Source organism: Panthera leo, chromosome F3, assembly GCF_018350215.1.
Source record: "Panthera leo isolate Ple1 chromosome F3, P.leo_Ple1_pat1.1, whole genome shotgun sequence".
NCBI lineage: Eukaryota > Metazoa > Chordata > Mammalia > Carnivora > Felidae > Panthera > Panthera leo.
This window is the reverse complement of record NC_056696.1, coordinates 11,190,861-11,204,545: the sequence shown is the minus strand read 5'-3', so window position 1 is coordinate 11,204,545 and position 13,685 is coordinate 11,190,861. Positions and strand designations below refer to the sequence as shown.

The following is a 13,685-nucleotide window of genomic DNA, read 5'->3' as shown; positions in this document are numbered from 1 at the left end:
CGACTTCGGCTCGGGTCATGATTTCACGGTCCATGAGTTCGAGCCCCGAGTCAGGCTCTGTGCTGACAGCTCGGAGCCTGGAGCCTGTTTCAGATTCTGTGTCTCCCTCTCTCTGCCCCTCCCCCATTTGTGCTCTGTCTCTCTCTGTCTCAAAAATAAATAAACGTTAAAAAATTAAAAAAAAAAAAAAAGAAAGAAAGAGAGAGTGAGTGAGTGCAGGCAAGCACACAGGCAGAGAGAGGGGGAGATAGAGAGAATCCCAAGCAGGCAGCAAGGAGCCTGACTGGAGGGATCCCATGAACCACAAGATCATTACCTGAGCCAAAACCAGGAGTCTGATGCTCAATCGACTGAGCCACCCAGGCGCCCCTGACACAGCTCTTCACACAAGAGAGCATAAAAAAAATAAGATAATTAGGGTTTGGTTTTTTTTTTTTTTTCAACGTTTTTTATTTATTTTTGGGACAGAGAGAGACAGACAGAGCATGAACGGGGGAGGGGCAGAGAGAGGGAGACACAGAATCGGAAACAGGCTTCAGGCTTTGAGCCATCAGCCCAGAGCCCGACGCGGGGCTCGAACTCACGGACCGCGAGGTCGTGACCTGGCTGAAGTCGGACGCTTAACCGACTGCGCCACCCAGGCGCCCCAGGGTTTGGTTTTTTTTTAATGTTTATTTACTCTGAGGGAGAGAGGGAGAGCTTGCCCACAAGCTGGGGAGCCGTTTTCGGATTCTCTGTCTGCCTCTCCCCCACTTGCACGCTCACGAGTGCTCTTGCTCGCTCAAAATAAATGAATTCTTTAGAAAAAAGAATTGTTAGGGGCACCTGGGTGGCTCAGTCAGTTGAGCATCAGACTTCAGTGCGGGTTATGATCTCACGGTTTGTGAGTTCGAGCCCCTCATGGGGCCCAGCTGCTGTCAGCTCAGAGCCCACTTGAGATCCTCTGCCCCCTTCTCTCTGTGGCCCCCTGCTCACACTCTCTTAAGAATAAATCAAACGTTGGGGTGCCTGGGTGGCTCAGTTGGTTAAGCGTCCGACTTCAGCTCAGGTCACGATCTCACGATCTGGGAGTTTGAGCCCCGCGTCGGGCTCTGGGCTGATGGCTCAGAGCCTGGAGCCTGCTTCCGATTCTGTGTCTCCCTCTCTCTCTGCCCCTCCCCCGTTCATGCTCTGTCTCTCTCTGTCTCAAAAATAAATAAACGTTAATGGGGCGCCTGGGTGGCGCAGTCGGTTAAGCGTCTGACTTCAGCCAGGTCACGATCTCGCGGTCTGTGAGTTCGAGCCCCGCGTCAGGCTCTGGGCTGATGGCTCGGAGCCTGGAGCCTGTTTCCGATTCTGTGTCTCCCTCTCTCTCTGCCCCTTCCCCGTTCATGCTCTGTCTCTCTCTGTCCCAAAAATAAATAAAAAACGTTGAAAAAAAAAAATAAATAAATAAATAAACGTTAAAAAAAAAATTTAAAAAGAATAAATCAAACGTTAAGAAAAATGGTTGACTGAAGGAAGTCTTGTTATATATATTGTTTAAAAAGGAATAGCTGTGTCATCGTATAGAAAGACCATGTTTAGAAAGGCAGTATGACGTGTTCACACTGTTTGATACCTATTTCCAAATGCTTTGTTTTGTCAAAACTTGGTGTTTTACAAATGTTGGAGTGAGTAGGAATGTTTCCTCATTACCATTTCCACTGTCGATTGTGGTTTTCAGGAAGACAGCCTCTGGGACCTCAATTCATACGTGTCTAAATTTACTTATTTACTCATAAGGTACAAAATGATTAGCTAAGATAAAATGGAAAAGTGAACTGAAATAAGTTTTCTTTAAGACGTTTTGTTCGTCCATTTTATGGTCACAGGTTTTGTTAAGCCCCTATTTTGCTTTTCTTAACAACGAAGAAAACACTATCTATTTGCATTTGTAGATATCCAGCTCTGATTCTTTGTGTCACCTGTCCGCATCCTCTGATATCTCAGAAATATGAGAAATTTAGAATGTCTTATAATACCTATTTGCTAATGATATTTTTTAATTCAGTGCTTAGCAGTTGTGAAAATAATGGAGGGCTTGTTTTATATTTTAAAAGTATTCCCTAAAATAGTCTTACCTCTCTTGGTCTAGGTTGTAGCAGCCACAGTTTCATGTTTGAAGTTTTTTTTCTTTGGTTTGGTTGTAAAAGATAGGAGCGGTTAATATTTTAAAATTCTCATCCAGCTTGGGGCAGTTGAGTAAATTAGTTACCAAGCAAATGCTTACTGAAAAGCCTGACTGTTTGTTAAGTCTGAAGGATCAAATATTTAAGCTCATAAAGAAACCAGAACCTAGAGGCATTATTCAGGAAACAATTTTTAAGGTGGCAGAGGAGGAAGCATCAGTTTTGAAATAGAAGGAAGAAGGAGTTGGCTGAGAAGTTCAAAGCCAGCGACCAAAACATTGTGCTGACTTACACTTGTGTGCTGAAGGCAAGCTTCATGCAGGGAATAAAAAATAAACATAGTGATTGATATTGCATATGACTTAGAGACTTTGTCTCTAAGAGACTCTTAGAGTCTCTTAGAGACTTTTTGTCTTTGACAAAAATAAACCCAGTGTGCTCTGATGGGAATCTCAGACGCTCAAACTAAATAAAATAACTAGAGAGTTTGAAAAGACTGACTTATAGGATCAGTACATTATGCCATCAGACTTACGGGAAGAACTTTCAGGAGCCAGATAGAGGAGTGTGATGGTCTAAGAGCAGAGTAACTAGTGAGTGAAGATCTGGTACAGCCTTGATGTAATGGAACTTGATGTCCCTGGGGATGAGTAAATAGCAGATTCTGCCCTTGAGGATGAAGCGGTTAGGATCAGACCTAAAGTTTATGTTTGATTGACACCTGTCCCGGATATGGTTAATCCCATTCAGTTCTGCTCACAAAGACTATTCGTTAAGGGAAACCGAGAAATAAGCCTTGCCTTCACCCTGTCTCGTGAAAGTGACAGATGCATAAACAGATCATTTTAATTGTTCAGTGCAGAAAACGACAGAGCAGTATACGGGCCGCTTAGTATAACCTGGAGATGTTAAAGAGGGCTTCCTTGAGGAGGTGCAATCTGTAAGTTTTTGAACGACGTTGGGAGTTAGCCAGATGAAGACAAGGCCGAATATGGGGCTAGTGGAAGCATAAGCTAAGGTTTAGAGCCAGTAAACAGCATGAAACTAGTTGTGTGTTTGCCTAGCTTGTTCTATCGACATTTGGGGGGCTAGCTGATTATGTGCTGTGGGAGACTGTCCTGTTTGTTGGAGGACGTTTAACAGCCTGCCTGGCCTCTACCCAGCAGGTATCAGTAGCAGCAGTATCACCACCACGACAGTTGTGACAACTAAAAGTGTCCTGGGACATTGCAAATGCCCCCCCTGCGGGGACAGAATCACCCCTGGTGGAGAACCAGTGACCTGAGCTAAAATGTAATTAAGTCAGGATTGGAAATTTATATTCTTAAACTCTGTGCCTTCACGTTTTCTTTTCTGTTTCCTTAGTTCCTTTAAATTTATTTTAAAATTCCAACATCGAAAGAAAATTGTTTCCAATTCTTGTTCAAGATACAGAGGAGAGGATCATTATGCAGCTAGAGTTCTAGGGGTAATGGGAATTGCGATCAGAACAGTACGAAGCTGAGGGAACCGGATAAAAGATAAGTACAGTAACCCAGAAATTGAATATGTAGAGACTTTCAGCCAGTTACAAGAACGTCAACATTTAGAACTCCCTCTCCCCCTCTCTCTGCCCCTGCCCACTCACACCCTCTCTCTCTCTTAAAAATAAATAAATTTAAAAAAATAAATTAAAAAAAATAAATAACCATTTAAAAAAAAAAAAAAAGAACAGCAAAGTTTAGAACTCCTCAATAGCTTTAATTCTCCCAACAGCCATTTCAGCACTATGTCCAGATTGGCACTACAATTTAAATTATGGAAAACTTGAGGGGTGCCTGGGTGGCTCAGTCAGTTAAGCGACTGACTCTTTTTTTTTTTTTTTTTTTAAACGTTTATTTATTTTTGAGAGAAAGAGCGTGAGCCGGAGAGGGGCGGAGAGAGAGGGAGACACAGAATGCGAAGCTGGCTCCAGGCTCCGAGCTGTCAGCACTGAGCCTACCCACCCACTCTTGATTTCAGCTCAGCTCATGATCTCATTCATGGGAATGAACCCTGTGTCGGGCTCTGCGCTGACAGCACAGAGCCTGCTTGGATTTCTCTAATTCCCTCTCTCTCTCTCTCTCTCTCTGCCCCTCCCCTGCTCACACCTGCTCTCTCTCTCTCAAAATAAATAAATTTTTAAAAATATGGAAAAGCTGAAAGTACATAGGAAAACATGAAAATGACTAGCTGTCACATGAAGGTGAGAAAATGCAGTTTTGGGGCACCTGGGTGGCTCAGTTGGTTAGGCATCCGGCTTCGGCTCAGGTCATGATCTCGCGGTCTGTGAGTTCAAGCCCCGCATCGGGCTCTGTGCTGACAGCTCAGAGCCTGGAGCCTGTTTCAGATTCTGTGTCTCCCTCTCTCTCTGACCCTCCCCCGTTCATGCTGTGTCTCTCCCTGTCTCAAAAATAAATAAACGTTAAAAAAAAAATATTTTTAAAAAAAGAAAATGCAGTTTAGTATTATAATCATTTTGGCGCACGAGGAAAGACAGACTCTGAGCCATGTACTTCTAGAATTTGAAGAATCGTTGGTCTAAAGTTAGCATCCAGGTCCTTTGAAGATTGAGAAAATGAGACTTCGATTGTGGAAAGATTTTAGGACTAGATGTAAATAGTCTAGAAGATCAGCAAACTTACTTTAAAAACTCTTCAAAGGATAAGCCAGGCTTATCAATATGCAAGTGTCGGAATGATAAAAACAACTTCTGATTTTAATGAATTTTTCAGTTGTTTGCATATAGGCACGTGTATTACATATACCCGTATTTATCAAAGTTAAAGTCTAAACTCTGGTTAATATAAACTGTTTCCAGTTGTGCTGGCTCTTTATTCAACAGCCATTAGGTGGTAAGGATACAAGTATGAATACGATTTAGCCACTAGCTTCAAGGAGGTCATAATTTTTATAGGTAAATAGATCTACCACTAACCACAGTTGTATATTTAAAGGACACTATGATAGATTTATAAATCTCTTTGTATTAAAATCACGTTGAGTTAACGAATTTTACTGTAAGCCCAATGAATTCGTTTGAGAGGGATAAAAGATAATTAAGGACCAGGGGCACCTGGGTGGCTCAGTCGGCCGACTTTGGATCAGGTCACGATCTCACAGTAGTTCACGAGTTCGAGCCCCACCATCTGGCACGCTGCTGTCGGAGTGGTGCCGGCTTCAAGTCCTCTTTCCCCCTGTCTCTCTGCCCCCCCTCCCCCACTCATGCACATACACTCTCTCTCTCAAAAATAAATAATAAATATTAAAAAAAAATTTTAAGTCATGTATAAAATAGTTGGGTTATTTCTAAATTTTTCTTTTCTTTTTTTTCCAGGTCCCAAAACAGTTTTTTTCTGGGCTCCAATTATGAAATGGGTAAGTCCTGAGTTTTGCAGAAGGTACTGAAAAAAAATATTCTTTAAAAGGAACTTATTAATTTGAAGTCACTTTTATGAAGAATGTTCTTTTTTAAATGTTCATGGTCTGGGGGCACCTGGGTGGTCCAGTCACTTAAGCCTCTGACTTAGGCTCAGGTCATGATCTCGCAGTTCGTGAGTTCGAGCCCCGCGTCGGGCTCTGTGCTGAAGGCTCAGAGCCTGGAGCCTGCTTGGGATTCTGTGTCTCCCTCTCTCTCTGCCCCTCCCATGCTCACACTCTGTCTCTCTCTCTCAAAAAAAAAAAAAAAATTAAATGTTCATGGTCTGTCTGGAGATGATTTCATGCAAATAATCTTAGATGTGTCATTTTTACTGCATAAAGCATACTACCTACTTGAGTTCTGAGCTTCTTAGATAAGAGGCCTTCTAAGAACATATTTGTTATCAAAAAGCTTATATAATTGTGGGCCCTAGAAACTCGAAACTTCATTCTAAGATTTTATGACTAAGTAAAATGAACCAACCAGAACCCCCCAAATTAATTTTTATTATTAATTTAGTATATGAACTGACGATACCAACACCAAAATACAGGCAAGGAAAGTTTAGTCTCAAAAAGTAGAAAAAATTATTCTACGTATCATACATATTTGGTACATGGTAGAATCCAGAACTTCTGACTCCCAAGACCAGTGCTTTTTACCTGAGGCCAGAGTTTTCATTCCCGAAGTTCTCCTTTAGCTGAAAATGAAAAGACACGGCCATGGAAATAATAAAGCAAATCACTGATTTTTATGTTGAAAGGGCCGGTTTTGGCCTACAGCAGTGCTTCTCAGTGTCATCCCTAGACCTGTAGCATTGGCCCTGCCCAGCAACTTGTTAGAAATGCAGATTTTAGGGGTGCCTAAAATCAGACTTCGGCTCAGGTCATGGTTCCCCTTCACCCCCTCTTTGTGGGGCAGACTCTGTGCTGACAGCTCGGAGCCTGGAGCCTGCTTCGCATTCTGTGTCTCTGTCTCCCTCTGCCCCTCCCCTGCTTGCACTCTGTCTCTCTCTCTCTCAAAAATAAATAAACATTAAATTTCTTTTTTAAGAAAGAAATGCAGATTTGGGGGCTCCATCACAGATTTGCTAAATCTGAAACTCTGGGGATGGAGTCACTGGTAATTTTGCCCTCTAAGTGATTCTGATACCTTCTAAAATGTGAAAAGTACTAGTCTGTAGGCTTTTTGTTCTTTTAATTGTGGCAGACGACACATAAAATTTGCCATCTTAACGATTCTCTTAGTGTCAAGCACATCCATTCATTTGTTGATGGACACTTGAGTTGCTTCCGCCTTTTGGCTATGGTGGATGATGCTGCCGTGGACAATGGCACACAATATCCGGTCCAGTTCCTGCTCCCAGTTCTTTGGGGTATGTACCCAGAAGCGGAATTGTTGAATCAATATTATTTTAAGCAACTGCCGCACTATATTCCGCAGCGGCTGCACTGTTTTTACATTCCCACCAGCAGTTCACAAGGATTCCAATTCCTCCACGTCTAGCCTGCCAACACTTGTTACTTTCGTTGTTGTTGTTGCTTTATAATAGCCATCTTCATGGGTGGAAAGTGGTAGCTCGTGGTGGGTTTGATTTGCATTTTCAAGTGTGATTAGTTATGCTGAGACTCTTTTCATGTGTTTATGGACTATTTGTATATCTTTGGAGAAATGTCTAGTCAAGCCCTCTGTCCATTTTTTAATCAAGTTTTTTTGTTGTTGTTGAGTTGTAGGCTATTTTAATTTTCTTAAATGTAATGTTTTAAATCGTTAGAACACAGGGTGCCTGGGCGGGTCAGTCAGATAAGCGTCTGCCTTTGGCTCAGTTCATGATCTTGCCGTGAGTTCAAACCCCGCGTCGGGCTCTGTGCTGACAGCTCAGAGCCTGGAACCTGTTTTGGATTCTTGTCTCCCTCTCTCTCTGCCCCTCCTCAGCTCGCGCTCTGTCTCTCTCTCTCGGTCTTTCTCTCAAAAATAAATATTAAAAAATTAAAAAAATTAAAAAAAAATTGTTAGAACAATTTCAGAAACTCAGCTATACATCTAAGTAGTTGAGAATGTTAGAATTGGCTGTCCCTTAATCTTATGGCCTTAGGTAAATTAAATCTGTCATTTTCTCCCCTTATTTATAAAATGACTAGAGTAGGTTAGTGTTTCCGAGCTGCATTTTATACAGAACTACAGAGCAGTTCTTTTTTTTAATTATTTGTATTGTTAAAAAACAAAATTCAACCAAGTAAGCTTGAGGGGTTTTATTAAATGATTCATGGATGAGACAGCATCCTATTTAGCGAATGAATAGAGAGGGAGACTCCCCAGGGCTACAGAAAGAGAAAAGTTTTTAAAGGCAGGACAAAGAAGTCATAAACAGAAAAAAAAAGATTATCTCCAGGTGAGGTCACCTTCACTTGGGGACAAAAGAGTCTTAGTAGGTGAATTATTCTTTGGGAATGGGGAGAGGGCCTATGCCAGAGAGTACATCATTGGTGCTGACCAGAAAATTCCTAACTGACTAGTTAAGACAACCTTTCTGGGGGAGGTTGAAAGTGCAGTTACATTAGGTATTAGTGTCTTGGCCTAAATGATGCCATTTTGGGCCTGTGGTTGTCTTTTTAACGGTATTTTGCAAAACCCTCCCATCAATTAAAAAAAAAAAAAAGTTTTAGGGGCACCTGGGTGGCTCAGTCGGTTAAGCTTCCAGCTTCGGCCTCAGGTCATGATCTCTCAGTTCCTGGGTTCGAGCCCCGCATCGGGCTCTGTGCTGACAGCTCAGAGCCTGGAGCCTGCTTGGGATTCTGTGTCTCCCTCTCTCTCTGCCCCTCCCCCACTCACTCTGTCTCACTCTCAAAAACAAACAAACATTAAAAAAATTGTTTTTAAGTTTTAATATGTCATCTTTAACGCTTCTGCTCGCTCTAACCGTTAAAAACTAGCTTTATGGTCCGAGAGTTCTGTGTCAGTTCAGCCATCTGTCTTGCGTTGTTTCCTACACAGACGCAGCATGCTCGTTGTCCTGTTTCACACCGTTTACAGCCTTTACCTCTCGTGTGTGTTCACAGACACTCAGGGAAAGATACAGGATGTTACCAGGAAGTGCAGCTGCTATTCACGGGGCCAAAAAGCAAAGCACAAATAATAGGTAGTTATGTTCAGAACTACTACAAAGTTCATAGAGGGAGGGGAAAATGATACTGCTTTTTATCACCCATGTCTTTAGAGCCTTTTTCAGACTAAGTGCCAGTCACTGAGTCGTAGATAATGGTGCCTTAACTTCCTCCGCTTCCCCAGCACTTCATTCTGATTTTCCTCCTGACTTGATACGTAATTACTAAGTAGTTTTCACTCGCTTTCAACTTACCAAAGACCAGAATTATGTACATTTACTGATGTTTTTCCCACAGAAAGATCTTTTTTTTTTCCCTCCTTTTCATGTGACTTAGTTAAACAGACATTTGATCTATGTTTTGGTTGCCCTGTAACTGAAGGCGATTCATCAACGTAACTGTACGCTAAATCCCATTACAAGCCTACGTTTATTCCCCGGAGGGCTAATTGAGGTTTGGCAACCCACCTCCGTCTATGTGTATACCCCACTTCCTCATTAAGCGAGTGAAAAATTGTTCATTCGTGTCCCCATTCCTGTTTGGTAGAACTCCATGAGTAGGGCAGACTCGGGGCACCTGGGTGGCTCAGTCAGTTAAGCATCCGACTCTTGATTTAGGTTCAGGTCTTTTTTTTTTTTTTTTTTTTTTTTTTTTTTCAACGTTATTTATTTTTGGGACAGAGAGAGACAGAGCATGAACGGAGCATGAACGGGGGAGGGGCAGAGAGAGAGGGAGACACAGAATCGGAAACAGGCTCCAGGCTCCGAGCCATCACCCCAGAGCCCGACGCGGGGCTCGAACTCACGGACCGCGAGATCGTGACCCGGCTGAAGTCGGACGCTTAACCGACTGCGCCACCCAGGCGCCCCTAGGTTCAGGTCTTGATCTCACGGTTCATGAGTTCGAACCGCACGTCGGGCTGTGTACTGAAAATGCAGAGCCTGCGTGGGATTCTCTGTCTCCCTCTCTTTCTGCCTCTCTCTCTCTCTCTCTCTCAAAAATAAATAAATAAATAAACTTTTTTTTGAATATAGGACAGACTCCTCACAAGAGGCTCAGGACAAGAATTCGAGGGTCCAGACTGAATTTTTTTTAAATATTTATTTTTGAGAGAGAGTGGGACAGAGTGAGCAGGGGAGGGGCAGAGAGAGAGAGGGAGACACAGAATCCGAAGCAGGCTCCAGGCTCCGAGCTGTCAGCACAGAGCCAGATGGGGGGCTCGAACCCACGAACAGTGAGATTTGTGACCTGAGCTGAAGTCAGATGCTTAACCCACTGAGCCACCCAGGCGCCCCCAGACTGAATTTTAATGTAGACTTTTATAGCAAAGGCTGTCTTGTAAGCTGTCTTACTGATATTTGTAAACATGCACTCACATGAATTACTTTCCTTAATAAAATGGGATTCAGAATCCTAAGGACATGATTGAAATTATTCTACAATAACCATTAAGGATAAGATTTGCTTTTATTGTTCATTCAGCCTCACACATAATTTTGTGTCCGGTTTGGATAAATATATGGATATATGAATATATCGAATATATATTGAATGTATTGAACATATGTTAATTCCCGTGGCTAGCATGGAATTCCAGATGCTTTTTAAATGGTAATGGAGACTATAGCAGTGTAGTTGCTGTGAGATAATGGACAAAATACGCCATGAAGAACAGCAGAGCAGGGGCAGGCCCTGCTTCAGTTTCCCATAATGCAATTTTTATGAGCTGTGCAAATGGTTAATGTAAATGCTGATACCTGCAGAGCAGAAATAGAACAGTTGAGGGTGAGACAGGCTAAAATGTCAGTAGAACAAGTTACAAAACAACAACAACAACAACACTTGAAATTTTTGGTGACTGACACTAATGGTCCCTTTGTAGGAAACCCAGTTAGTGTGATGTGTGATATGTGAACGTCCTCTATTTTTCTAATGTTAAAACGGGTTGTCTGTTAATCAAAATGCAGATCAAAGCAAAAACACCATTTAAACTAGTATGATACTAAAAAAAACACTAATGAAAAGTGTGTTATTATTTTCTATCTCTTCTGTGTCAGCACTGAAAATTATATAGTAACTGTATGTCTATAAAGTGTAATTGATTGCTTAACAATTCTTTCTAGCACCATTATTGAAAGAGTAAGAATGATTGACCCTATTTATTATCAATTTGGGTGTACTTTTGACTTCAAGTTTGTCACAACATAGAAGTTTATAGGATTTTATCAATAGCTTTGGTGTTTCTTCTGAAACATTGACAAAGGGTTTGAACAAAGTTTTGAAACATTGACAATATGATATACACCAAGTGCCTTGTGGGCTCTCTGTCTCCTTTAAAAACATCTATTTTAAGTTCATGTTGAAATCATACATAGTCTTCTGGTGACAGCATAGCAGCAGATGATAATAATTCATCTATGGTAGTCTGTCCATGACACATAACCGTTACTACTCCAGGGGACATATGTTCTGTATTAAGAATTTCAGACTATACTTTCAGACATTTAACTGTAGTGGAATCCTTCTTAACTACTTTTGTTGAGAGCAAATAATTAATCATTGACGTCAAAATGGATAATCCTAAAAAACAATGCCGGGGTGCCTGGGTGACTCAGTCGGTTAAGCATAAGACTTCGGCTCATCGTGATCTCACAGCTCGTGAGTTCGAGCCCCACGTCAGGCTCTGTGCTGACAGATCGGAGCCTGGAGCCTGCTTCGGATTCTGTGTCTCCCTCTCTCTCTGCCCCTCCCCTGCTTACACTCTGTCTCTCTAAAATGAATAAACATTTAAAAAAAAAAACACAATAGTTATATATCTTAAATATTTTCTTTTAACTTAAGAGACATTGATTTGCCAGTCATCTATAGGGCTAAAGCTTTTCTTTGTGTATGGATCCACTCATTTCCACATGTTCTGTTTTGGATGAATTATGTGGTAATGCATCCTGTACAATTTCCATTTTAGGGGCGCCTGGCTGGCTCGGTTGGAAGAGCATGCGACTCTTGATCTCAGGGTAGTTGAGTTTGAGCCCCAGGTTGGGGGTAGAGATTACTTTAAAAAAAAAAAAAAAAGTTTTTAAGAAGTTTCTACTTTAGTTTTGTTTAAAGCAAAGCAAGTTCACAGACACTTTTCATAATAGCATAAGAACAGAAATCTGCTGGATCTTTATGGCTTTCCCACCCAGTCTTTTTATATCTATCTTGTTCTCACCGCATTTGACCGCAGGCTTCAGCAACTTGCCTTTATTCAGTCTTTGCAGAGCAGTCACTTAGTTTTCATAAAAATGACAACCTCTTTTGTATTGCGTGTGATTCCCTGATAGTTCATTAAATTATGTAGGTTACATTAGGTTTAAGGACAAAGTTGGCAAAAGTTCAGTTCAACTGGTGGGAGCAAAAATTCACGAATGCAACACAGAATGAAAAACCATGAGTATCCAGCATACCTTTGGACACCTGTTAGCTTGTTTACAGAAGGAATGGAGATCATTGGCTAGCCTGGGAAGCTATGCTGTGAAGGTCACTTAAGAGAGCTTTTATCTTTGTTCATAGTCTTTTTGTACAAACAGGGTTATACTTAACTCTCAAATAATAGGCCGTTTTGTGTAGCTAATTTTTTTTTTTATTTCCTCTTCTCCTTAAGAATAAATTAAGCTATTTTAAGATTATCCGTGCAGATTTTTAATACCTATTTGTTTGCTTTTCCAGCTGGAACTATTTATGTAGATTAATTAATGGCTTAAAAATCCTGAGCACTTTGCTGTCTCTAAGCATTTGGGGATTGGAATATTCTATAGTGGTATCTCATTTTTTTAACTCCTCTAAAAGCATCCTAAGACTTTTTTTTTTTTAAATAGAGGAGCAAATATTGAATGAAAGAAAGAAGAAAGGTTTTTATACCATCTGAGGAATATCTACCCCACCCAGTGGAGATAATCAGATGCCAAAAAGAACCGTAGTCCTGGGCTTTAGATAATTTGAAGAGCATTTTTTTAACTAATGGAAACAGGGAGCTGACTTGAGTCCACTAAATGCCAGACTGTATTCGATTATCTGATACATGGTCTCGTGAATTTGATCTTCACCAGAAAAAAATCTGAGAAGCAAATATTACTAAATATTATTACCATCTTCCAGGTAAGGGTACTACGGCTCAAAGAGCTAGATGACTGAATATACCATCGTGGTAAGGGGCACAATCAAGACTTGAAACCCCAGGTCTGTTGGACTCCAAAGCCTATGCACTTACACACTTACATGACCACCGTTAAAATAGTCGCTGCAGATCTAACCTGGTATTTTCTTTGTACGTTGGAGAATATTTTACACAATCTTGTTGTTTATTCTAAACACTCTCCGAATAAAATCTATGTAGTTCTATTATTTGAATAAGCTTCATAATAAAGATGAAAACGAGTACAGACCTGCTGCCTCCTAGCCTAAGGCAAGTAATGCAGGAAAGGACAGAAAACTAACATTCCTTTTTCTCTGTGACTACAGACAAAAGCTGTCTGTTCTTGTTGTTAATAATAGTATTTACCAGGCACCTGTGCATATTATCTCGTTTAATCATATATCATTTTTGCAAGGGTAGCTACTGGTTTTCTCATTTTATACATGAGGAATTTAAGACAAAGTGTTATGTAATCTGACCAAAGTCACACAGCTAGTAAGTGATGGAGAATAGATTCACAGTGAGATTTTCTTTTTTTTTTTTTTTCTTTTTTTAAATGTTTATTTATTGAGAGAGAGAATGAGTACAGGGGAGGGGCGGGGAGAAGGGGAGAGACAGAATCCCAAACTGGCTCCGCGCCCTCAGGGCGGAGCCCAGTGCGGGGCTCAATCCCAACAACCATGAGATCAGATCCATGAGAGATCATGACCTGAGCCGAAATCCAGAGTCCTAAAGCTCAACTAACTGAGCCACCTAGGCTCCCCACAGTGAGATTTTCTAAGCTAATTTACATAAGCTTAGAATGATGTAGAAGTAGA

At 41.2% G+C, this 13,685-nt stretch overlaps 1 protein-coding gene across 5 annotated transcripts in view; it reads left to right on the top strand.

Annotated features, from left to right (window-relative positions):
* MPC2 (mitochondrial pyruvate carrier 2) overlaps positions 1-13,685 on the top strand; it is a 33,178-nt gene that overhangs the window by 11,607 nt on the left and 7,886 nt on the right. For all 5 annotated transcript variants that reach the window (XM_042925394.1, XM_042925397.1, XM_042925395.1 and 2 more), the window contains exon 3: positions 5,506-5,546. In XM_042925394.1, the coding sequence (XP_042781328.1) occupies positions 5,506-5,546 (41 nt within the window). The remainder of the gene's footprint in view (positions 1-5,505; positions 5,547-13,685) is intronic.